We start from the raw sequence: 26,285 nt of genomic DNA, 5'->3' as shown, positions 1-26,285 counted from the left end.
ATCTGTTGAAGTCTGTACCTGTCCTGTTTGATTGCTGTGCCAAACCACACAGTTATTAAAATACAAATCACAGACTCAGTCATTTAATCTCTTTTAATGTTTGTATTCTTGTACTTTTATTTGTTTGCCCTGTTCACCGCCCTGAGTCATTATTATTATTATTATTATTATTATTATTATTATTATTATTATTATTATTATTATTATTATTATTTATTATATTATTATTATTATTATTATTATTATTATTATTATTATTATTATTATTATTATTATTATTATTATTATTATGTAGAACTGTATCAGCAGATCCTTAGGGAATCTGAGCTTTCTGAGTTGACACAGGAAGAACATACTTTGTTGTCCCTTTTTAATGATGGTTCTAATGTTAGGTGTCCATTGCAAGTCCTTGGAGATAATAGAATCCAGAAACTTGAAGTTATCTACTGTTGATACCGTGTGGCCTAATATTGTAAGGGGTGGTAGAATAGAAGAGCTTCCTGTAATATCTATTATCATGGGTACAGTTTTAAGAGTGTTCAGCTCCAGATTGTTCCAGCTGCACCACAGGGCCAGATGTTTTACCTCTTGTGTATATGCAGACTCATTATTGCCTTAAATGAGGCCAATCACTGTTGTATCATCTGCAAACTTCAGTATTTAAACAGAGGGATCCTTCAAGATGCAGTCATTGGTGTATAGAGAGAAGGGCAATAGAGAGAGCACACAGCCCTGTGCTAAATGAACGGGTGTTCAATGTGATTTTCCCTAGCTTCACTTGCTGCTTCCTATTTGTTAGAAAGCCTATATTCCATCTATATCCATCCGTTTATATTTCACCTTTATAATTTTTATAAATAATCCAAGGCAGCAAATATACCTCATACACTTCCTTGCTCTATTTTCCCTACAATAACCATGCGAGGTGATTTGGGCTGGAGTTACCCAGCCGGCTTTCACACTTAAGGAGGGACTAGAATTCACAGTCTCCTGGTGTTTAGCTAAAGTCACCCAGCCCGCTTTCATGACTAAGGCAGGACTAGAACTCGCCATCTACTGGTGATTGGTCCAAGATTACCCAGCTGCTTTCCTGCTAAGGTTGGAACTGGAACTCCCAGTCTCCCAGTTCTAGCCTGGTGCCTTAACTACTCAACAAACTGACTCTGAAAGCGGCAGAGTATTTTCTCATGTTTTTCCACATACATCAGGATCTTTGCATGCAAAGTCTGTTTTTTTGCCACTGGCATATTTTCCATTCTTTTTCTGCTTGTTTTCCTAACTGGTCCTCCAGTCCATTCTCCCAGCCTCCCAGCAATGTTACTAAGTTGTTCTTGTTCTGTTTCTGTTTCAGGGATGGCACTCCTGGCACCCAGAGCGTAACAGAAAAGTTTGAAGTGAACTGGGAAAGTGTCATGGTCAGCTCCCACGGTGCCATCGTGATGAAGTTTGATGGGCGTGGAAGCGGATTTCAAGGGACTAAACTCTTGCATGGCATTAAAAGAAAACTGGGCACTGCTCAAGAAAAGGATCAAACAGATGCTGTTCGGTGAATGACCTTAACTCACTGAAATTGAAATCAGTGACTAGTTGTATACTCAATGTTCTTGCAGTGATTTATTTCAAAATATTATATCCTTTTTAAATTTTGGAGAGGCAGTTTGAGTACTGAACCAAAAGGTTACCCAGGAGCTCAAATGTACAAGTGTAATTTCTCCCTTTTGCAATTCGTACTTCTATGTATCAAGGCAAAGCTGGGCCTTGCTATAGTGAACAGGAGTCGGCTTGAACATAAACTTATTTTCTTTGTGTTTTTTTTCCCAGGGCAGTGCTGGAAAAGACGTTTATTGATAAGACTCGAATTGCTGTGTTTGGGAAGGTGAGTGTCCTTGAAACAGCTTCTGCTATTTCTCCAGGATTTTGACCTGTAGTTTGCAGGACTGACTATGTCTAAGGTTTATTGTGAGAGCCATTGTGATGTTGTTGAATAGAAAGGCGGGGGTGGGTGGTGGGTATGAATTCTAGTCCCACCCTAGGCACAAACCCAACTAGAATGGCAAATCACTTCTGAAAAATGTTGTGGCCCTCAAATGTTGTCCACAAGTATCCATATACACACACAGGGACATGTATGCCAAATTTACAAAAAAATAAAAAAGGAAGACACACCCCTCCAGATGTTTGTAAGATGTTCAATAGGGAATACCAGTGGGCTGCAGGGCAGGATATGGTTTTTGCCCCACTACATTGAGACAAAGCCCTTATAGCACTAATCCCGCAGGTGAGTCTCCCAAAATTATGGGGGTCAGGCCTCAGAGAAAAACAAACTGCCCATTTCTGGTGTCCTTGGATTGGGTAGAAGCAGAATCTCCCCAAAATGAAAAAGAAGTCAGTGAGAACATGGAGATGAAATCTGTTAAGGAAGTCCTTGAGTTACAACCAATTGCTTAGCAACCTACTTGGAAAAAGAGAGTTACGACCAGTTCTGATGGCCGGCCCATTCCCAGGGTCACATCATTTCAGGCGCTCAGCATCACGGGCACGTTTAGGGCCATTCACAGCGTTCCATAGTCACATGACCATTTTTTCCTGAAAACCAGAAGCTATTTCCAATTCTTATCAAAACTGAGTCATAGTGAACAATGAGTTCACTTAATGGCTGTGGCATTAATTTTATGACTGCCACATTCATTCAATTTGCTGCGGGGGGAAAAAAGGTCATAAAATTGGGTCAGTTGCGTGACTGACTCAAATTCCAGCTGTTCCGCCATACAATCCTAATGGGCAGGCTTCATTACAGTCATATGTCAAGTTGCTTGATTTTCCCCCACACACACACTTTCATCTCTTTTCCTTTTTTTTTGCCTCTCAGGATTATGGTGGCTACTTGAGTTCATACATCCACTTTTCTGGAGAAGAAAATAAAGAGCCAAATTTCTTGTGTGGCGCTGCTCTTTCCCCACTGTCAGACTTCAGATTATATGGTAAACAGGGATCTCGTTGGGCTGACAGGAATAAAAGCAGGTTTTTCATTGCGTGGCCTTGAATCTTAGTATTCTGCTATACAAAGCAGGTTTCAACTCCTTAAGGTTACAAACATTAATATTAAAATATGCAGGCCAGGCCTGTGAAATGCCAAGGTGGAGGTTTCTGGCTGAGAAAAGGATGTGATGCGGAGGCTACTGAATAAGGAAATTGACTGGAACTTTAGAAGGCAGCCATAAGTGTTCATCTGCATGCCTTAGAAATCTGGCTAGCTTTGAACAGCTTGCAGTACTGGGTGAACTAAGTACAAGATAGAGCCATCTGAGGCAAACCTATGACATTTCAAAAGATAATATCCTGTGCTAAGAAGACAAATATGGCTCAAATCTTCATGCTTTTTTCATGATCAGTCTGTTTTGATACTGAATGACTGCTCATGTTTTCCAGCTTTGCTGATGAGAAGCCCTCCCCCCTTTTTGTTGGGTTTGGAGGAGAATGCCTTGAAGGAAGGAAGGATGGGTGGGAGGAAGGAAGGAAGGAAGGAAGGAAGGAAGGAAGGAAGGAAAAGGAAGGACAGGGCAAAGGAAGGAAGGAAGGAAGATTATTGTAACTGAAAAAATATATGGGGTCTAGGAAGAAGGGAGGGAGAGATGGAAGGAAGGAAGGACAGGACAGGACAGGGCAAAGGAAGGAAGGACAGGACAGGACAGGGCAAAGGAAGGAAGGACAGGACAGGACAGGGCAAAGGAAGGAAGGACAGGGCAGGGCAGGGCAGGGCAAAGGAAGGAAGGAAGGACAGGGCAAAGGAAGGAAGGAAGGAAGGACAGGAAAGGGCAAAGGAAGGAAGGACAGGACAGGGCAAAGGAAGGAAGGAAGCAAGCAAGAAAAGGAAGGAAGGAAGTTGATGGGAAAGAGGGATGAAGGGAAGGAAGGAAATTAATTGGAAGAAGGAAGGAAGGAAGGAAGGAAGGAAGGAAGGAAGGAAGGAAGGAAGGTATAATGCTAAAACAGTGCAACAACTTTCTTTGTTGTTTAACCATATTCTTTTGTTCAAAATCTTCTCTCGGTCCATCACCTTCTGGGATGTGTTGTATTTTTAATACCCAGAATTCTTTACCCTCTTCCCAAACGATTCTGGGAATCCAAGTCTCTTACTCCACCCAGCAGGAATAGCTGTAGGATATTGAGATGATGTAGCAAATAAAGAATAAAAATAACTAAATAAAAAAATGGAAAACCTTGAAAAAGATTGAGGCCAAAAATGCCCAGATCATCTTCCTGGGCTGAAAATTCCCTAGTCATAGGCCATATTTAAGAAAACTGTCCTGCCTATGGAATATTTTAACATTATAATAGGTCCAGATATGTATATTTTTCAACCTGTAAGACAAAGATCCAAAAACAGAAAATGCCATCCAAGTTTAGCATCAGTACTTTGAATTTAAATTTCATATTTTTTCTTTTCTTCCCTCAGCTTCAGCCTTTTCAGAAAGATACTTGGGATTACAAGGGTTCGACAGTAATAAGATATATGAGGTAAATCAGGTTAACTGTGATTTATTTACTTAGTTATTTAATAAATTATTCATTTATTAAGCACAACGCTGTTTAAGAGTAGGCAATGGGGATGGCAGTAGTTAGAATGCATTCTTTATTTATTTATTTTATAAACTTCTCTTCAGATCAAACATATTCTATATTCTCCAAATATCTATATTTGATCTGCAGACAAAATAGGATCTTGTATTTTATATTTTTGATTATTTGAGGAGTGAAAATATATATCAAGAAACAAATGACAAAACCTGTAGTAAGTTAGTTTATTGCAGTCATTAACCAGCAATGCTTTAAACTGCCTTCCACTTTGTTTAAGATATAACATCCTAAAGTGCATAATCACAACATATTGAAATCATGACAACATCAAAGAATAATATGAAAGCATAATATTAAGGAAGGGGTTTCCAAATGTTATTTCTTTTTTTAAAAAAATATTTATTCTTCCTGATATAATTTATTTATCCATTTAAAGATAAGAATAAAAGAAGATAAAAAAGATACTAAAAACATAAAAGGGGGAAGAGAATAGAGCACAGCAGAGCAGAATAGAGTAGAGTAGACTAGAGCAAAAGTAGAACAGAGTAGAACAGAAGAGAATAGAATAGAACAGAGTAGAGTACAGTTCAGCACAGTATAATACAATACAATACAATACAATACAATGTTGGCCAAGTGTGATTAGACACATAAGAATTTGTTCCCAGTGCAGAAGCTCTCAATGCACATGCAAAGCAACAGAGTAATAATAATCATAATAATGATATCAATAAGAGGGGGTAGTAAAGAAGATAAGGATAATAATAATACTACAGTTATACTACAGTTATACTACAAGGGTAAATATCCTTAGGCATAAGACAATATGTGGGAATTAGGCATTTAGCAGAGTGATGGCATGGGGGGGGGGGGAATTGTCCCTATGTCTAGTTGTTTTGGCATGCAATGCTCTATAACGCCATCCGGAGGGAAGGAGTTGAAACAATTTATGTCCAGGAAGAGAGATTTCTCTAGATATTTTCTCAGCCCTCTTTCTGGTTCGTGCAGTATACAGATCTTCTGTAGAAGGCAGGCTGGTTGCAATTATTTTTTCTGCAGTCCTAAATATCCATTGAAGTTTGTACCAGTCCTGTTTAGTTACTGTACCAAACCAGACAGATATCAAACTAGAGATGACAGATTCAACAATTCCTCTGTAGAATTGTATCAACAGCTAATATCTTCTGTGGAAATAACAATTTAACAGTTTCATAAAATATATTCTACTTTCTATAAATATCACAAAGGTGTTTACAGATCAGAAAAAAGGGGGTAATACACAAAACAACATGCACAATAATATTCTGTTAAAGCTAATTCTTACTCAGGACAGTAAGGGGTAGCATACAAATTTGGTAAATAAATAAATAAAATGTTAAATGCTATATTGATTATGGTGATTTTTAAAGTGTCTATAATATTGAAAATTACTTCTTTCACTCTTCTCAGCTCACTAAACTCTCTCACCGAGTAACATCAGTGAAAGACCAAAAATTTTTGATCATCCATGCAACAGCTGATGGTAAGATTATGTGAACCAAGCCAATAGACACTCCCCAAACAAATAAAGCAAAAGAAAAGCTTTATTTTACTCACAATATTTTGTTTTGGTTTTTTGGTAATTCAATTCTTTACTTCCTGGAACTTAATTACCTTAATCTAATTTTACAGAGAAAATTCACTTCCAGCACACTGCAGAGTTCATCACTCATCTGATTAGGACAAAAGCTAATTACAGTTTGCAGGTATTGTGCTATCACACAATCACTTTTTTAAACAAATGGAGTCTCTCTCTCTCTCTCTCTCTCTCTTTCTCCCTCCCTCCCTCCCTCTCCATCTCCCTCTGTGTGTATGTGTCTATGTGCACATGGATATATGTATATTGTTTATAGTTGACAGGATTTTAAAGCTAGTTTGGTCTAGTGGTTAAGGTAACAGGTTAGAAAGCAATAGACTGTGAGTTCTAGTCCCACCCTAGCCAAGAGAGTTTGAGCCAATCACCAAGGGACTTGAATTCTAGTCCCGCCTTAGGCATGAAAGCCAGTGGGTGACCTTGGGTCAGTCACTCCCATCAGCCCAACTCACTGCACAGGGTTGTCGTGAGAAAAATAGGAGGAGAAAGGTTTGTTTGATGTGTCCACCATCTTGAGTTATGTGTAAAAGTAATAAAGGCATATAACAAAGGATACTAATTATTTTTTAAAAAAATATTTTGCTTCAGAACTGAGTATGGCCAATAGGAGTCTCCACACAGTTGGGTATGTCAAACAATTGAAAATGAGGTTTGGTACTATGCAGCTGCCATCTTGGTATTTTTCACCTCTTCTCCCATGGGTCTTGGTTTTCTCTAATTGTTTTAGAGAATTCACCCAAACTACTGTTACAAGCTGTAATTTTGGGAAATTCATCATTTCCTTTTCTCACGTTAGTACAAAACAACATTAAAGGATTTAGCATTTTAAAATTTGAGGACTACTTGTATATAAACCTTCTTTGCACTGCATATCCCATCCCAGCTCATAATTGTGAGTAATTGATCATCCTCAGGCTTTGAACAGGGACTTTCGGATGAAAATCCAAAAAATCAAGTTAAGGGCCTCCACTGCTTGATTGAAATCCCACCCCCTTTTTAGTATGCATTAGACATGTAAACAAGGGGAGCCATTTTGTTTTTTGGGAGAAGACGCACCCCACCCCCCTTCCCAAAGATATGAGACCCGTCTCAACCATGACCCTTTCCTTGGCAGATCTACCCTGACGAAGGTCACTACTTCAACAGCCCAACCCTGGAGCAGCACCTGTACAAGTCCATAGTCAATTTCTTTGCGGAATGTTTCAACATCCCGGACAAAGTCCCAGCAGTTTCCACAAAAGAAGACGAGGATGAAGATTAACTTTCTGGGCTTGTGCTAAGAAGCACAAGGCGACTTCTCAAAAAGATATGCAACTAAACCCTCCCGATTTCCCTTCCCTGATGAAAGGAGTGTTATGTGAGCATGAATTTAAGAAAAGTGAAATGGAAAAGCAGTCCTGGCGCTGGTATTGGAACTCCTGCCTTCTCAAACGGAAGAATATTTAAGCATGAGGAACTCAGCAGACGTTGCTGTTGAGAACCCATCCCTATGAACAAAAATGGCCGCCGTGTGATTTCTGATTAAAGATCCTTGATCAGGAAACTGAACCCCAAAGGCAAATTTGCCAAGATGCCCACAGCAACCCTTTGTACTGATCAAGTGCAAGTCCAAGATATGAGTAAAACCCACCCTCTGTCTATGTTAGGGGTCCCTTATTTAGCATCTCATTGTTTCCTATAAAGTGAACCATCCATGGAATAAAGATTATAGCACAATTATTTTTTGAGGGTACCAAATTGTGTGTTGTTTACCTGTTGTCTTCTGCATTTCCAAGAAATTAGGCTTTGCTGCAGAACTGCTCAGTTATACAGGCATTTTCTTTTGTATAAAGCACTGCTGTAGCTTGACTGTACAGGTGTTTCTGTATATAGTTTTTAGCTGTCCCCCCCCCCTTTTACTTCCGCCATGGACTACTAAACCTTTGTTGCTGCAATGTGCTCTGGCTTTAAGAAAACCCCTTCAAAGCTTAGACAGCCACAGGAGTTCTGGCTTAAGAATTGTTTAGATATTCTGGAACTCTTCCTGTCTGTTCCTTTAATGCTTTAGCTTTATGGATTTGAATTGTCCAGTATTAACCAATATTTTGTCATGCTTTTTTTAAAAAAAGTCCTTTTTAAGAGGGACAGGAATAGCTGCATGACAGTGTCATCCTACAATATCCCCAAATTGCTAGTCCTTATTGTTGCGGATTGACAGAATTGGGAAAATGTGAGAAGTTACTCTCAAAAGATCATGTCTTAATTGTGCTTGGAGTGTCTTGTATCAGCAAGTGAGCAGGAATATTCTCTTGAATTGCTTCTCTTGCTTTTACCACAGCTATAGCTTCTTTCATTTATACTGTTACCTTCATAATATTGCACAGCTTTTAATTAGTCCTAACACACTGCCTTATCTATACGTTGTGTTAATGTAATGATAAAAATTTAGGTTGGGACATTGTAAGTTTGCCTTTTTTTTCTTTGCTTTTTTTCCCCTGAAATTTTGAACAGACCTGTCATTTCTTTCTTAGAGTTCAGAAAAGACAAGATTAAAATAGTTCAAAACTACCCACAATCTATATTTTCATTCCTTGAATTCCTCTTTTCCTCCTCCTTCTCTTCTTTTGCTTTGCGACTGCTCCTCCCTGTAAATTATTCTGACCCAATGTACAATATATGAATATTGTGTACTTCATTTTGTTGTGTATAAAAGGAATGTAAGTCGAAGATTTGTCAAGTTCCCTTCTGCTCCAGCCATTTGGATTATTCTTACTCTTATGTCTTGTGTTCTACGTGCATGTGAGAACCCTTATTTGCTTATTAAGACCCCTTAGAGGTGTTCATTCAGACTAAATTAACTCCGTGGCTCCTTTTTTACTGTGTTTGACAGCTTGAATGTCAATGCAGGTTTCTGCATTTTTACATGTATTAGTAAGAGAACACAAATCCAAGACCGCAGGAGAATTGGTGATATACGGTACTTCATCCAGATTTTTTTTCCTGTCTCTGCTTTATTTTAGGTTGAGATTATTAGCTGTTGGTGGCAATTAGATCCTCGTGGGAGATACACCAGTAAACCAAACCCCAAGGCAAGGGGGGGGAATCAGGCATCTCACTGATTTCCCCCCCTTTCATAGTTTACTCTGCATCAAGAGTCATATAGAAAGCTATTGCAGAATAATCCATTCCTTCAGCCAAATGCCAAATAGACCATGTGAATGGTACGGGTCCAGGTTTCGATAACCTTATAGGCCAGGATGCCTGAGCTGATTTTGCTCCAGAGGAGGCGATCCCCTGCTCTGTTTATAAAATTTTGTAAACAAGAAGCCTGGTGTGGCACAATAGTGTTTGTTCATCCATGAAATAAAGCATTATTTTACCATCTAGGTTGTTGTGGTTGCTCTTTCTTAACAACTGCATGACTGTACAAGTAGGTGTAAACTAATGCACGTCTCTGAACTTCATTGTGAGCTTCAGAAGATTCTCTGTAAGGATGGTTGCTCTGTCCAGCCTTTTTCTCTCCTTTCTCTGAATGAAATAGTTTGAATTGGTGAGGGAGGGGCTGAATATTAGCTTAATCAAGGGACGAGCCTTTAATCATTGACCAAAAGGAGTCAAGCCATCTTCACTTGACCTCTGAGAGGGAGATGTCTCTTTCAAAAGCACATTTTTTTTCAACTGACCTCCCAATTCCATTGAACTAGATCCATGTTCCCAACAAAATGAACTGGCCATTCCAAAGATTGAAAAAGACTGGGATACATATGGATTTGCATGTGTAAATGACCCAAAGCATGCTTAAAAAGTTATTCTTTAAGATAGATGATAGACAGGCAGACTGACATAGAAATAGATAGATGATAGACTGACATAGAAAGAGAGAGACAGACAGACAGACAGACACAGATTATATATAGGGCACTGAATAGATGGCAGCTCTTCATATGATTAGATTCCATATTTGATCTGTTTCAGTTTTGCCTTCGCATAAATACAGAATTGGCAAAATGCAAAGCCAATTACATCATCATTCTGTGATTCCTCAGTGCTCTCTGAACTTGGCTGTTTTCTTTCAGACCTTTCAGACCAACTAGTAGCATTGATGATAATACATAGTTGGGTAATGAAATGTCTACAAGAAATGATCAAGCTTAGAGAGCACCAAGGACTCTACAGTTTTGTATGTAACGCTTGAGAAGGAACGACAGTGAAAGCATAAGGAGGTAAATAGAGATGAGACAGATCAGGTTCAATCAGAAGAAAGAAAAACAAAATCAGTGATTTTGGCAGTCCAGAATTGTGAGCTGACTTATATGAAGATTAATATCTGGCCTGAAATACTTGGACCATCCTGCAATTTTAACTTGTCTCCCTAAATGTGACACCTACAGTTACTATTAACTACAGTAGGAACAATACAATAGGAACTACAGTTCCTATTAACCAAACCAAGAAGGCTGAGTGGTCCCAAATTAGACACTAGATAACAGCAAAGGAATGCTTCACAACCCATCTCTAGGATGTCCTTCATCCCACTTGTCAATATTCAAGAATTTATTTCCCTCAATCCATATTCCACTCTACCCTCTGTGGAGCTTAACTCTGTCCTTCAGAGTCTTTCTCCCATGATATAAGCATAAGAAATTCTTCCTAAAAATATTCTTTTCCTCCTTTTTCAGGCATTTATTTCTCGTTACCTTTCTCCATCTCCCATATACGTTCTCTTTGTTCCAATTTGTACGTGTCATTTGCATTTTCACCCATGCCACGTGATCAAATCCCTTTTCCCTTCATTCATAATGTTCCCTACTGGCTCTTTAGAGAGTCACTCACAGCACACATTACAATTTCAAGAAGGTTAATTGGATTTCACCCTCCAAAGTCAAACTCTGACCAGCATCTGACATGGGAGCCCCCCCCCTCCCAACTTCCTTACTGCCTGCAGGGTCTCTGTTTCTACAATCAGAAAGCCATGAAGACAGATCGGCTGCCCTTGAACAGGGTCTGTCGTGGCCAATCTCTGCCTTCTACCACCATCCCTTGATCTACATTGAGATGAATGAGACGTTCTTCTGCCCTGGTGGGAATAAACAACAATCTTTCTCCATGTCTGCTGCAGTGATATTCTGTCTCTTTTTAAATTCCACATACATTATCTTAATATCCTTTAAAGGCTAAGAGCTCAGGATCCTTTTCCAGGCTGTGTTTATAGAGCCAAAGGTTAGCCAGTTATCTTAAGCTATGTTTCATGCTGAATTGCCAACCTGGTCTATTCAGTTCATGGCTTTTGTTCCAGGTCTGTTTCAATTTAAAAACAACACAAAGTAGTGAGTTAAGGAACAGCTGGATAAGAATAGCTAACAAGAGTTGTGGGATGCATGGTTAATTGTGTGTGGGGGGGAGGGGAAATGAGGCAACATAACAGAAAATCTGTAGGAAGTCCTTGGTGCTCTCTGAGTTTGGTTGTTTTCTTGCAAACATTTCTCTCTAAAGAAGGTAATATCATCTTGTTACCTAGAAAAGAAAGAAAACATCCAAACTCAGAGGGCCCCAAGGACCCCTGATTTCAACTCTGAGCTGCAAATATTTGATTGGATTTATACTGAAGAAAACTGAATACGTTTGAAGCAGTGCCTCTCTCATTTTCTCTTTTTAGGGAGGTGATGGGCAGGAAAAATAGTACCCCTAAGTAAAGAAACCATGATTTCAAAACAAATATTGTGCAAGTTTCTTGTTTAGAAAGTGTGGCTGATCTCCAACATCTGTGGAGATTCTCAGTCATCCAGGTCACCGTTGTCCCAAAGGTGCTTTTTGAAGAGGCAGCTGGACTTCCTTGTTTTTCTTTGAAGACGTTTTGCTTCAAACTGAAGAAGCTTCTTGGATGAGAAGCGAAACGTCTTCAAAGAAAAACAAGGAAGTCCAGTTGCCTCTTGAAAAAAACACCTTTGGATTGATCTCCAACGTTTACTAAGTGGAGTTCCTCAGAATTCTGAAATTCCGTAGATGTAGAAAAGTGAATATTGTGGACAGTTGAAGTTTAAGAATTCTACTTAGAAGTAGTCCTCAATTTACAACAGTAAATGGAATCTGCCCATCAGTCATAAGTCAGGATAGTCGTAAATTGGTTCACCCACATGACCCACTGGATTTTACTACCTTTTCTGAGATCATTAAGCAGATGTAGCAGTTATAAAGCAACCACCACAGTCATTAAGTGCCCGCTGTAGTTGTTGTGAATCAATAAGATAAGAGAACCACGATGGGTGAATTTTGCTGAAAACTAGAAATAAATATCAGGTTTCAGAAAGCCATTACTAACAGCAGTTATGCGACTGCAGGATGCTGCAAATGACTGTAAATATTGGTTAGCTAAGCACCAAAGAACTTCAGCACCAGGAATGTTCACCGTAACTAAGTAATCAGTCATAAGTCAAGGACCTTTATTGAATATTGGATTTAACTGCACTAGAAATGTTTGCTTTTCTCCCTCATTGATAATAGTTCAAATATTTTAAGTTGTTCCACTTCTGTCTATTTATGTTAGCCGTTTTTCAGGAAATGCCAGGACAGTGGGTCAACCATGTTCTTCAGATCTTACCTTTAGATACTCCATCCTAATACGTCTCATAGTCCATCAACTGGTTCTGAAGATCTGATGCAACCATGTCTTATTTTTAATTCCAGCGCAGGAAACTGTTTTCTGCTAAGTTGAGCTGCTGAATAATTAAAGCAATATTTGTGGGTTTTGCACTGAAAACTCCTAACAGCTGTGGCATGTTTTGATATTTATAAAGCTCGATAAATTATGCATCTGCCTGGGCACCAAGCTCAGCGTGACACTTATTAATATCACCGTTCTGGCCACAGAAAGCCCCCATTCATTTAATTTTATTCCTGCTGTTTTGTCAGGAACAACAAGAGCCCACTGTCGGACTTAATCAGGCTTGCCAGGAAGGTTTCAATTGTAGATCAAGGATCTGACAGTGATTTTTGACTGCATTTCTATGTCCTGTTAGAAAAACACTAATTTAGAGAAAAGAAAACCCTCATGGAAATTAAAGTGCTGCTTTCAGCTATACAGACTCGATAAACAGGGCAATAATCAATTGTCCATTCATTGGACATTAACATGACATTAACATGGAGTTGTTGGTCCTTTCTTCTGGTGAGGGCCACCCAATCCTTATTTAGGATGGATTTGTGCAGACTATATTAAAATATATTTATATTAGACTATAGTATCTCTAAGTTGGGAAAGGTCTTTGAATCCAAACTCCTGTTCTGTGGAGGGGCGCAACATAAGATTCCTTAACACACCCTGTACAGTCTCCATTTGAACATAAAGAGTGGAGATCCTTGGTTCTGTAGAGCCATAATTCTACTCTTATTACTCACAGGTTCTTCCTAATATTCAACCAGAAACTGCCTACCTCTAAGTCTGTGCCTGTTGTCCATAAACCTGTCAAATATAGCAGACTGTATGGTGATTTAGTGTACAGATAATCCTCGAATTACAACCTTTCAGTTAGTGACCATTGAGTTACAACAGCACTGAAAAAAACTGATTTATGACCACTTTTCACACTTACAACCTTTGCAGCATCCCCAGGTCATTTGTGATCAAAATGTGGACATTTGGCAACTGATTCATAGCTATGACGGTTGCAGCGTCCTGAGGTCATGTGATCACCTTTTGACAAAGTCAGTGGGGGAAGCCAGAGTCACTTAATCGTGTTACTAACTTAAACAACTGCAGTTATTCATTTAAAACTGTGGCAAGAAAGGTTGTAAAATGGGGGAAAATTCATTTAACAACTACCTCACTTAGCAACAAAAATAGGGGTTCAAGTTCCATCATAACTTGAAGACTAACTGTATCTGATTACGCCTATTATGCTATGTGAATACCATAGAGATCTTAGGAAAAGAAAGACCTTTCTTGGTCAATCAGAGATCTTGCAAAATCTACATCATCTATATCAGAGTTTTTCAGTCTCCATGACTTTACAATGTGGAAACTTCCAGAATCAGTAGCTAGCTGGGGAATTTTGGGAGTTCAAGCCCACACATCTTAAGAGTTGTCAAGGTTGAGAAATACTGTCTAATGTAGGAATGGAGAATTTGCTGGCAATGGGGCTCATCTGGCCTCTTCTGTGCGGACATCAGCTTGGACCTGTCACTTCCTGTGCTTCCTGATATTCTTCAGCTCTATCTTCATTTTGTTGAGGTAATTTAGCACCCCTGAGGCCTACAAGGAGCGTATCAGTGAGTGCCAGAATGGCTGGGTCCCTTTCTTATGTCTGTGGAGATTCTCAGTCATCCAGAACATGGTTGTCCCAAAGGTGCTTTTTCAGGAGGCATCTGGACTTCCTTGTTTTTCTCTGAAGATGTTGCACTTCTCATCCAAGAAGCTTCTTCAGCTCTGACTGGAGGGTGGAGAATGGAAGGATTTATACTCCTTGCAGACGGTATAAATCTTCCATTCCCCACCAGTCAGAACTGAAGAAGCTTCTTGGATGAGAAGCAAAACGTCTTCAAAAACAAGGAAGTCCAGTTGCCTCCTGAAAAAGCACCTTTGGGTCCCTCTCTTATAGATATAGGGTTGAAAACAAGAGAATGTGTACAGATAATCTTCAACCTATAACTGCAGCTGAGCTCAAAATTTCCAGTGCTAAGTAAGACAGCTGTTAAATCAGTTTTGCCCTATTTTATGACCTTCCTTCCCACAGTTGTTAAGTGAATCACTGCAGTTGTTATTAACATGGTTGTTAAGTGAATCTGGCTTTCCCGTTGACTTTGCTTGTCAGAAGGTTGCAAAAAGCAATCACATGACACAGAGACACTGCAACCATCCTAAATGCAAGCCAGTTACCAAGCATCCGAATTTTGATCGCACAATCGTGGGGATACTGCAGTTGTAAATGTGAAAAGCAGTCATAAATCACTTTTTCGAGTGCCATTGTAACTTTGAACAGTCACTAAATGAACTATGGGGCTGGACTACGAACAAGGATTACCCATAGTAGCAATTTTTGTTTTAATCCCATCTTTTGCCCAGAAGAACTTGGGACACTTGGTAGTTTCTCTGTCCCACCTACTAAATCTGTAAGATAATGTGACTGAAGGAGAATGAATAACAATAACAGAGTAGGAAGGGACCTTGGAGGTCTTCTAGTCCAACCCGTTTGGGCAGGAAACCCTGTACCATTTCAGACCAATGGCTGTCCAGTCTCTTCTTCAAAACGTCCAGGGATGGAGCACCCACCAACTTCTGGAGGCAAGTTGTTCCACTGGTTAATTGTTCTGTCAGGAAATTCCTCCTTAGTTCTAGGTTGCTTCTCTTCTTGATTAGTTTCCATCCGTTGCTTCTTGTCCTGCCTTGACTCCCTCTCTCTTCTTTGTGGCAACCCCTAAGATATTGGAACGCTGCTCTCATGAAAACTCAGTTCACTCAGTAAAGATTTGTAGATGAAAAAGAACTGGAATTCAAGTTTCTCTGATGTACCTTCGGTACAGGCAGTCCTCATTTAACCATCTAGCAACTTTTTTAAGTTTCGACAAACTCACCAAATTTGGTTCCAACAGCACACATACACACCCCATACTGGTCACATGATCGCATTCTGGGCACTTGGCAACCGTCTCACTTTTATGGCCGGTTGCAGCATTGTGTGGTCATGTGATCTCGTTTGGTAACCTTTTTTTGCCACTTTCCAGCCTGTTTCAAGCAAAAGTACCCATAGGAATGCATAGATTCACTTTATGACCAAAGCGATTGTTTTACAACCACAGCATTCAGTTAATAACCCCTGCAGAACAAGCTTGTAAAATTGGATCAGTCAGGCATATGCCTCAGGTTATGAACATCTGAGACAGAAATTCCATTATAGCCCTAAATTCAGGACTAGCCACATTTCAATCATTGCCTCATACTGCCAAGTAGCTCCAGCATTGGCATCTGAAGGGGAGGTCAAATCAGGCCAGATGGCCCTTACAGCATAGCAAAGGAAGCCCACACACCCTGTGCAAAAGGGGGAGGGCTTTAATTATAATTGCACAGCTGCCATTTTGCCTGTTTTGACCCATTTGTTTGCAAATGCTCCAGGCTTGGTGTCAGCCTTGCCAGGTATTCCAAACAAGAAGCACACCCAGGAGTACTAGCTGTAAATTTATTCTAAGGTAACATTTACAAAATCTTGCAAATCTGAAAATACACTTCTTCCATCTCGCCTTTACAGCCTGAGGAACTAGAAAGGGTCTTTTTGAGATGTTTACGCAGAAGAACCGTCTCTCCTACCCCTTCTTACATATATCTGCGGCTCTTCCTCCTGTCTCTTAAGGTCATTCCCCCATTCCCTTACACATAGGGCATAAAAAGTCTCTGCCCTATCCTCTGTTGTCCCTGTCACTGACTTTTTAGATGTTTCTGCACTGAATGCTCTACAAGGGAGAGCAATTCATCAATGTGCTTATGATGATAGATTAGTTTTATGGCTACAGCCATCAGGGTGACTTAAGCTTTCTCTTTTCTTCACTCCATCTTAGATGCCCAGCCAAGCATCTAAGGATATAAAGCAAATAGGAATCCTTTTTCCCTTTTTGCCAATATAACCTGAACATAGACATGGCTCCTCCTAGTGCTCAAAACCACTCACTACAGATTTCTTTTCTAAACAAAGGTTCCTTTTGTACTTAGGTACATTTGTGTGGCCACCCCCCCATCTTAAATATATAACCTTGGGAGGCTGACAAGCCACAAAAGTACAGAGGAAAACCTCAGTTTAAAATGCCATAATTGTCAGTTCTTTGACAAGGAAGACTAGAACTGTCCTTTATTGAAGTAAGCTATATATTTTTTGCAACCTCAACAGGAAGAACTTCAACCCCCAGAATTCCCCAGCCACTATGCTGGTTGAGGATTTTTGGGAGTTGAAGTCCACCCATCTTTCAATGTTCTTTTAGTGGATACACATGAACCCATTCTTCTACAGACTATGCCAATATTTTTCCACATTATCTGTATGCTTTCCTGTGTGCGCAAATGCCAAAAAATCATGAGATCACAATATCTTGTGAGATTCTGGAGTTACTGTTTTGACATCTTGTGGAATTTGGAAGGCAGGATGCCAAAACATCATGAGAGATAAAATACAAAACCTGAAATACTGCAAAGGTTGGACCCTGCATACTATTGACATGTCAACAACCACAACTACAAACAGCCTTGTAGTACACCACAAATTGGAGTTCAGTGATTAATGCCACTGGATCTATGTTGAAACAAGCCTTTGAACTAGGAAAAGAGCCATTAACTATAAAATTAAAACAAGAAGATCCTGCAAAAAAATGTACATAGTGCCAAGATAGTTTCAAGATTGTTAATTTGAAAAGGGAGCCTCTCCCATTAAGTGTTTTTTTCCAATTTGGCCACCTGAAGATATGTAGACTTCAATCCACTGAATTGAATGCCAGCTGAGGAATTCTGGGACTTAAAATCCACACAAATTTGAAAAACACTGTCCCAAGTGAGTGGCAATTGATAAAGAGCGTATCATAAATATATTTTTCCCCAACAGACTGTCTTGAGAAAACCTGACACATATTTAAAAAAAACCCGACTAAGTAAAGGTCAGTCACAAATGCGGGTATAGGGAGAAGATTAAAGAGTTGATAGGTGGATTCCCTGGCATCACGATCCTGCAGACAGCAGAAACCCAGCATAGTACAAAATATGTTTTTAAAGACATTATTTAAAAATAAGCAACTTGTGCCTACATAAAATGTTTTTTTTTTCCAAGACATGTTGAGAGGAGACACCCAAATGAACAGAATTCCATATGTCAACTAATATCTGGAAGGTTCAAATTACAAGTTTTAAAACTAGAAACTGCAAAAATAACCATCACAGCAGTAATTTTGCAAACTCTTTAAATCTGATGCTATATCGTCACTGGGGGCAGGTTTAAGGAAGGGACACTTGGTCACGGAAAACCATTCCTTAGGACAGGGGTAGGCAACCTTGGCTTTTATGACTGGTGGACTTCAACTCCCAGAATTCCTGAGCCAGCCATGCTGAGGGGAAAGGGAGAGGTTTCCAAGCTGAGCCATGCTGGCTGAGGAATTCTGGGAGTTGAAGTCCATGAGTCACAAAAGAACCAAGGTTGCCTACCCCTGGCCTAGGCCTAGTCCGCTTTATGACTCGTGGACTTCAACTCCCAGAATTCCTGAGCCAGCCATGCTGAGGGGAAAGGGAGAGGTTTTCAAGCTTGAGCCATGCTGGCTCAGGAATTCTGGGAGTTGGAAGTCCACGAGTCATAAAAGAGCCAAGGTTGCCTACCCCTGCCCTAGGACTAGGCCATATCACCCCAAAGCCAGGAAAATCCAACTTAGAGAAGTTAAGAAGGAGAATCTGGTAGCCAGGAAAGTTGCATCTCTTTCTGCCTTGCCTTGCCCTGCCCCCTGCCCTGTCCTCAAACTGGCCGATAATAGATATATTCTTGACAATGGGAGGGAAAATCTCTACTTTCAAGTGAAGGCAAAAAGAAATCACCAGGAAGGGTTGTAGAATAGAATAGAGCCAGAAGGGACCTTGGAGGTCTTCTAGTCCAGCCCCCTGCTCAAGCAGGAGACCCTATAGCATTTCAGACAAGTGATTGTCTAGTCTCTTCTTTTGTCTCACTTTCAACGTCTTGGTAAGAATTTGGCAAAGCAGTTTGAGCTTGAAGAAGATCCAACATCTCGGCATTCAAAGGCAGGCAATTTACTCTGCCTGGGGGATTTTTAAAAAGTCCCATTTTTGTGGAGAGATTAAGTGATGACTTAGATCTTCTCAAGGAGGGTCTATCCCCAACTTGGTTCTTCAGTTCTTCCAACGGTGTGCCCATCATCATTGTAACTGAATCTATCCATATTGCTGCTGGCCACCCTCTTCTTCCTTCCTTCTCTTCCTTCCTACCTTTCCAAGAACTAGGACTTTGCATAATGAAATCTGTGAAAAGCAAATCTCTAAATATGAAGTTGAATATACAGGTTTTACCCCAAGCAGATAATAGTCTTGACTTTTTAGCCTTGAGAGCAACCAAGCTTTCCTTAATGCTGACAGCTAACTGAACTAAGTCAATGACTAACAGTCACTTTTCATATCTGCCACGCAGTAACAATAATTTCTATTTAAATACTGACACATTAAGATTTTGCCAACTAAAATCAAAGTGGGGAAAAAAACAATATCACGACTCCAAAATTCAATTATTTAATACAGATTATTTGTATAGAGAAGAGGGTTGGTGTAATAAAAATGGATATCACGCGTTAAACAATAGAACATTATATTTCAGAATAAAATACCAGTGTCAATAGCCAATGAATCAGTAAATTCAATTTTTCGAACAAAATAATTTTAGGCACAAGATGGCAGCAAAAGCCAAATTGGGTGTCTTTAACTTCAACCTATTCAAATGACTAAAAATGTTTAAGTTGATTTTTTTCCATGAATATTCCACATTTTTATTTTTCTATTGATATTCTTTGCACACTCATTTTCTTAGTTTACATTATTATAGATGTTTTCCTAGCACCTCAGCAGAGGGGGTTTTTTTCAGAAAGAAAAAGGAAATTGTGACATTCTCCACAGCTTTTCCTGATAGGAATTTAGCTTCCTGTAGGTCTCCCATCTGTTCACTCTCTCTCTCTGTGTGTGTGTGTGTGTGTGTGTGTGTGTGTGTGTGTGTGTGTGTGTGTGTGTGCGCACACACACACACACACACACACACACACACACACACACTGAACATTTTTTACTACCACTGGACATTGTTCCAGAATGAAGTGCTTTGTTCCTCCTATGAGCAGAGTGGTTCTCAACTATTAAAACAAAAACAGCCCATTTTTTTTCAGGTCTTCTCACAAGTCTTAAAGAATTTTTTTCAGACTTGTGAGAAGAAGTCTGAAACAAATTCTTTAAGACTTGTCTTTACCTGAATTAATGATTTCCTGAAAACTAAGGATTAACTCAACTCAAACCATTCCTTAGATATAGTGAGACAATAATGAAGTGTCAGTCAGTAGCAAGAAAATAGATTAATCCACTGTTTGGCTACTTCAAGATGTGTGACTTCAACTCCCAGAATTCCACAGCTAGCATTGTTGCACCAGAATCTCTAGTGGCCTTCAAGTGGCAAAGGTTGAGAAAGAAGACCTGAAGACCTGGCTCTTTGAGCTTTCTGGCCTGGACTGACAGTATTAACTGGGGTTTCAATTGTATTTTAATTGGGGGTTTTATTTCAAGGTTAATGTAATCATTTTAATTGTTTTTAATTTTTTGTAATTTGCTGTATTGTTTTTGGAAAACCTTGTGAACCACCCTGAGTCCTACGGGAGAGGGGTGGTATATAAGTCTAATAAAATAAAATAAATAAAATAAATAATCTAATCTGATTTGGTGCAACTGATGAAAAATCCTGCTGTCTAATGCAGCCTAACCTGTCAGGTCTTTGTGACTAGTTGAGTAACTTATTAGAATCACCCAATCATTTTTCTCAGACTAGGCTGTCATTGGTATTATATTCTTTAAACTACACGGACGTTAGCAAAAACAGTGGTGGGAGATGTTTTGTTTAGTGTTCAGTTCCTTGTCATTTTGACCATCTGCATATCCAGCACAGAGAAAAGTTTGCAGGTTTCAGCATTTCTACGTAATACAGGATTCATTGTCAGTAGAACATTTTTTCGCCTTCTGTCTTTCTGAAATGAGACAACTTGATGTCCATATGACATGGATTGACACAATAATCAAAATATAATTAGGATTTGTAGCTGTTGTTTTCTAGTCTTCTACTTCTAAAGCAGACAAAACTGAATGTTATGACAATGTACATGTTTATGGCAATTGCAGAAAATTGCAATAAAATTGCAAACGTAAGTTTAGAGGTAATCCTTGACTTACCACTATTAATTTAATGACCATTCAAAATTGCAAAGGCACCGACTTCCGGTGGCTCCACGGCGATGGAGACAGCCTTCCCGGGCTGCCCGCGGCTCAGCTGAGTTTTTTTTCGCCCAAAACAGCGCCGATCAGCTGTTCGGGCAAATTTGAAGCCCCCTCCTCGGGAGAAGAGGAGGGGGTGAGGCCCCAGGTAGGGGTTGAGTTCTCCGGGGCCGCCTGAGCTCGCAGCTTGGGCGGCCGAAGGATCGAACTCCCCCGTAGCCTGGGTCGCTCCCAGCTGGCCAGCGCCTCTGCTCCTGACTTTATGGAGCAGAGCCAGGCGTCTGCGACCACCCCTGCCTGAAGGAAGGACTATGGAATAAAAAGAGCAGGCAGAGCGGTACAAGAGGAAAAGGTGAAGGGGACTATTTTATTCTACTCTCGAGCTTGATGGATTTTTTTAAACTCTAAGTGAAAGTGCGTCACAATCGAAAGTAAAAGATGGCGGCTAAACCTCCCCCTAAAACTCTTAGGAGTGCTGGAACTTCCCCGGTGCAACAATCATCATTGCAGGCATTACATCCTCCTGATGTAGTGACATCGAAGGACTTACGAGATGCTCTGGATAAACTTTTGGAATCAATTAATCAATCAATGGATGATAAATTTGCAAAGATGGAGGAGAAATTGGAGAAATTGGAGGAGAGAATAGAAGAGAGGATGGAACAGAAGATCAGCGTGATGAAGGTAGACATTTTGTCTTCAGTGTATAAAGTGGCTGAATGTGTGGAAGATTTGGATGAAAAAGTCAAAGATTTGACTCAAAAGAATGCTATATTAGAAGCAAAAGTATTGGAGAATGAAGATTTAAGAGACAAAATGGATAGAGAATTAAGTCTTGCTCAATATTTCCAGATGCAGTTTGCCATTAGAATTAGAGGTTTAAAGGAGAATATTAAGGAAGATTTAAAACAGCTGGTTTCTGAGGCTCTCGAAGTGGTATTGAATCAGCCAGCATCTGAAATAAAAGGAGGCATGGATAAAGTGTATCGTGTGAACTCATGGATTGCTAGACAGAGAAAGCTGCCTAGAGATGTGGTGGTTTATTTTGCAAAAAGGGAAATTAGAGATGAAGTTATACAAGCTGCCTATGATACTAAAGTCGTGATTGCTGATCAAGAAGTTCTGGTTCTAAAAGAAATTCCTCCAAAGATTTTAAGGAGAAGGAAGGATTTTACATTTCTGGTGCAAGAGCTCAAGCAACGAGATATAAGGTTCAGATGGGAGATTCCAGCTGGGTTGATGGTGATGTATGAAGGTAAAAGGTACCGTTTGGTTACTGTGATGCAAGCGCGTGATTTTTACAATAATGTTTTAAAAGCAACCCCATTAACACTTCTGGAAGCTGCAAAGGGATCTGGAGAAGGAGAAGATCAAGAGGCTGAAGATGGACAGACAGAGGAGAATGGTGCTGGAGGAGATCAAGTTATAACACTTTTGGATGATCCCAGAGAACAGAGGGTGACGCGTGCTGCTTTAAAACGATCAAAAAAGATAAAAGAACAAGATCAGCAGAAGTCTATGGAACTTTCACAACGTACTTACAGCCAAGTAGTGGGAGGTGGGAAAAGATTTGGATGAGGAATGTAAAATTTATATAAGTTTGAAATCTAAGAGAGAATTTTTACAAAATGTTTTATAGATGGTATTTAGACTTTAAAAAGCTAAGCATGTATCTGAATTATTAGCCTAAATGTTGGAGGTGCGGTGATAAAGACGTAATATATTTTCATATTTTCATATATGGTAGACCTGCAAAAAGGTTAAGGCTTTTTGGATAAAAATTTGATGGAATATACTAAGTTGATGTTGAATTTAATTACGGCAGCAAGACTTTTGATAGGATAGTACTGGAAAGAGGAACTGCCGACCATAGAAGAGTGGATTTTAAAGGTTTCCGACTTGGTCGAAATGGTGAAGATTTCGGCCTATTTGAAAGATTACTCGCAGGAACGCTATATTATGGAAGGGAGAAAATGGCTTGAGTTTACTTAGAATAAGTATAGGGTTAAGAAGTTTTATATTTGAATAAGTCTTCTTTCTTCTTTCTTTATTTTTTTTTTCTATATTGTTTTTTTTTTAATATATATTTATGTATATTTAATATTACTAAGGTTTGTTTTATCCTATATAAGCTAGAGAGTGATAGATTTTAGAGTTTATGGTTGTTAGTATATGGTTGTTTATGATTGTTTTTTTTATATATACCTTGTACTTAGCTCTGGGAAGTCGGGGGGGGAGAGGAAGGGGGGGAGGGAGAAGGGGGGGAGGGGGGATTTTTTAAGGGAAAAATTGTATGTTAAAACTTTTTAATAAAAAAAAAAAATTGCAAAGGCACCGAAAAAAGTGACTTACAACTGTCCCTCACACTTACAACCTTTGCAGCATTCCCATACCACGTGATCAAAATTTGGGCACTTAGCAATCGCCATTTGTGACCTTCCAAGCTGGCTTCCAATGAGCAAAATCAATAAGTGAAACTGAATTCGCTTAAAGACCACAGGATTCACTTAAACATGGGGCAAAAATGGTCCTAAAACGGATTGTAACAAAATTCAGGTCCCAATAGCAGGCGTAAGTCAAGGACCATTACCTGTATTGCAATTTTTTAAAATGCAATGCTGAAATAGTCCATTATGTATTTATAAACACACAGAAAACCGACAGCAGTTAAAAAATGTCTTATGATCCATTATAACCTTGTCAGATTAAATATATTCCCTTTAAAAAAAGTCATCACACATCTTACTCCAGAAGCCTGTAGCAAACCGGCTGTTGCAGTAAATGAACGTAGCATATGGTGCCGCCGTCATGCACAGTATCTGCATGGGCAGGAATGGTTAGGCTGGTGTTCTTCCGAATTATGGAAAATAAACTGCCTGCTGCCACTTTCATTTAAACCTAAGCATTAAGCATGCTGTTTCGTGACTAGCAATCCAACAGGGCCAGTAAAGTGCCCAAGAGCAAAATGTATACATTTATTTCTATTAACAACCTTCAGCAAGTGGATTTTTTACAAGCTGAAGTGGTAATCCTGCAAACCCACACCATATCACAGTGGCCTGATCCTAAAAGCAATATATATCCATTTCAATATCTTCTCCTGCTTCAAGATAGTCCATTAGCTGTGCTTCTGTCAAAATTAAGAGCAGCATTTGGGAGCCAACATTTTAAGAAGTCACTGCAGGCAAACCACTTTCCCGACACGTCAAAAAGCCTGAAAATCATTCCTATGGTATCATTTGTTATTTCTGGATTTTTATCTACTTCTCTACTGACATTCAAGCAATGCCACTTTTAACACAAAAATAAAATAAAATAAAATAAAATAAAAAGACTATTAAAATAAAGTCCAATTAATCAGTATAATTAAAATTAAGACTCTTTCACAGTTGGGGAGCCAGATGAGAAAATGACCCCACTACAGAGTCTAGTTCCTGGGAGCCAGTGGGAACTTCAAAAGGGCTACACATTGATCTAAGTAACCAGGTAAGATCATGAACGGAGAACCCTTAGGTTCTTGCAGATAGATATTTTATCAATGTAGACTTTAGGTAAATAGTCCTGTGCCCCTTTGGTGTGTCCTGCTAAAAGAAAGTAATTAAACCCAAGATTTCCATTGGTAAGCAAGACAATTGTTAAGTACCGTAAGTTTTGCCACATTTTACAACCTTCCTTGCCCCCCGTCTTTAAATGGATCCCTGCAGTTGTCATATTAATAACACAGTTGTTAAATGAATCAGGCTTCCCCACTGACTTTGCTTGTCAGAAGGTTGCAAAACGGGATCCAAATTTTGATCATGTGACAATGGGCATTCTGCAACAGTCATGTGAAAAATGGTCATTAAGTTGCTTTTTCCGGTGCCATTGTAACTTTGGTCTCTAAATGAGGGATCAACGTTTGTATACAACAAATGTCTCTAAGTCGAGGACTACCTGTAATCTTTATTAACAGGAATAAAAACAGGGCAGATTCCTCATCCAGGAGACTCGCATTCTGCCTGACTCAGACCATGCAGTCACTTTTCATGACTGTCAAAAATATTGGGCTACATAGTGGTTTTCATTTACTGTAAATACAGCTTCCCAATATCTTTACTTTTAACGAGAAGACAGTTTAAGATATATCCTTCTTTTCTGTCTACCCCATTTCCATGCTTTTTCCCCCCCATCACATGCAGAACTTAATTTATTGGACAATCCAGAAAGATTTAATAAACCTCCCCTTCTCCCACTCCAATCTATTCATTGTTGTCCTGTAACAGTCAGAGGCTACACAAAGCACCTTCCAACGGACCAGCTTCAAGATAGAGTGGTGGGAGAGTAGTCACCATTCCTCCTGGACATCATTGTTCAGATAGACACACAAAGGGACCCTGATCCAGGGAGAGTTTAGCTTCTCTGCATTTCTGGCCATCTCCAAAATCTTACTTGAGCCCAGAAAATCCTGGGTAGGCCATAAGGAGGCCCCTCCCCGTTCTTACCCAATTATGTATAAGGCACATGACATCAACCACGTCAATATGTTTGTCCAAGATTCTTAAGTCCAAGAGCCTTGGTGGAGCAGTAGGCTAACGCCTCCTTAAGTAACACCAGCTGCCTGCAATTAGTGCAGGGTCGCATCCCACCAGGCTCAAGGTTGACTCAGCCTTCCATCCTTCCGAGGTAGGTAAAATGAGGACCCAGATTGTTGGGGGCAATTAAGCTGACTTTGTAATAATGCCGCTTGGCGGGTGTGTGAAAGCCCTAATAAGCAGGCATATACATAGAATGAAGGCTACTGCTAAGCTTGTAAGCCGCCCTGAGTCTTCGGAGAAGGGCGGGATATAAATGGAATTTTAAAAAAAAGTGGTTCTAAATGTGTGTGGCAGCAATTCCCCATTCTACCTTTAGCCCATGGGAGGCAATCAGCAAAGGCACCCCTTGCTCCTCTCTTTCTTTCTCCAGTAGAAGGCCAGTCTTCACCTTCATTCTTCCCTGAAGAGATTCCTACATAAAACTTCCTGATAAGGCAATGTCCTTCTTTGCTTCAGAACTTGACGTTCCTGATGATACAAAGTATACCTGGGCAGCAAAAAAAAGGAAAATATTTTTGGGTTGTAAACCAGAAGA

At 39.6% G+C, this 26,285-nt stretch overlaps 1 protein-coding gene across 1 annotated transcript in view; it reads left to right on the top strand.

Moving 5' to 3' along the window:
• The window catches only part of DPP6 (dipeptidyl peptidase like 6), a gene marked incomplete at both ends in the record, with an annotated part of 250,083 nt that extends 242,611 nt beyond the window's left edge, over positions 1-7,472 (top strand). Inside the window, 7 exons of the mRNA XM_081346284.1 lie at positions 1,352-1,546; positions 1,822-1,876; positions 2,870-2,981; positions 4,457-4,518; positions 6,028-6,100; positions 6,250-6,323; positions 7,326-7,472. Of these exons, the coding sequence (XP_081202410.1) occupies positions 1,352-1,546; positions 1,822-1,876; positions 2,870-2,981; positions 4,457-4,518; positions 6,028-6,100; positions 6,250-6,323; positions 7,326-7,472 (718 nt within the window). The remainder of the gene's footprint in view (positions 1-1,351; positions 1,547-1,821; positions 1,877-2,869; positions 2,982-4,456; positions 4,519-6,027; positions 6,101-6,249; positions 6,324-7,325) is intronic.
• Positions 7,473-26,285: the final 18,813 nt, after the last annotated feature.

Source organism: Vipera berus (assembly GCF_964194415.1).
Source record: "Vipera berus genome assembly, chromosome: Z".
Taxonomy (NCBI): domain Eukaryota; kingdom Metazoa; phylum Chordata; class Lepidosauria; order Squamata; family Viperidae; genus Vipera; species Vipera berus.
Note: the sequence above shows the minus strand (reverse complement) of the source record. Positions and strands in the feature narration are given on the sequence as shown.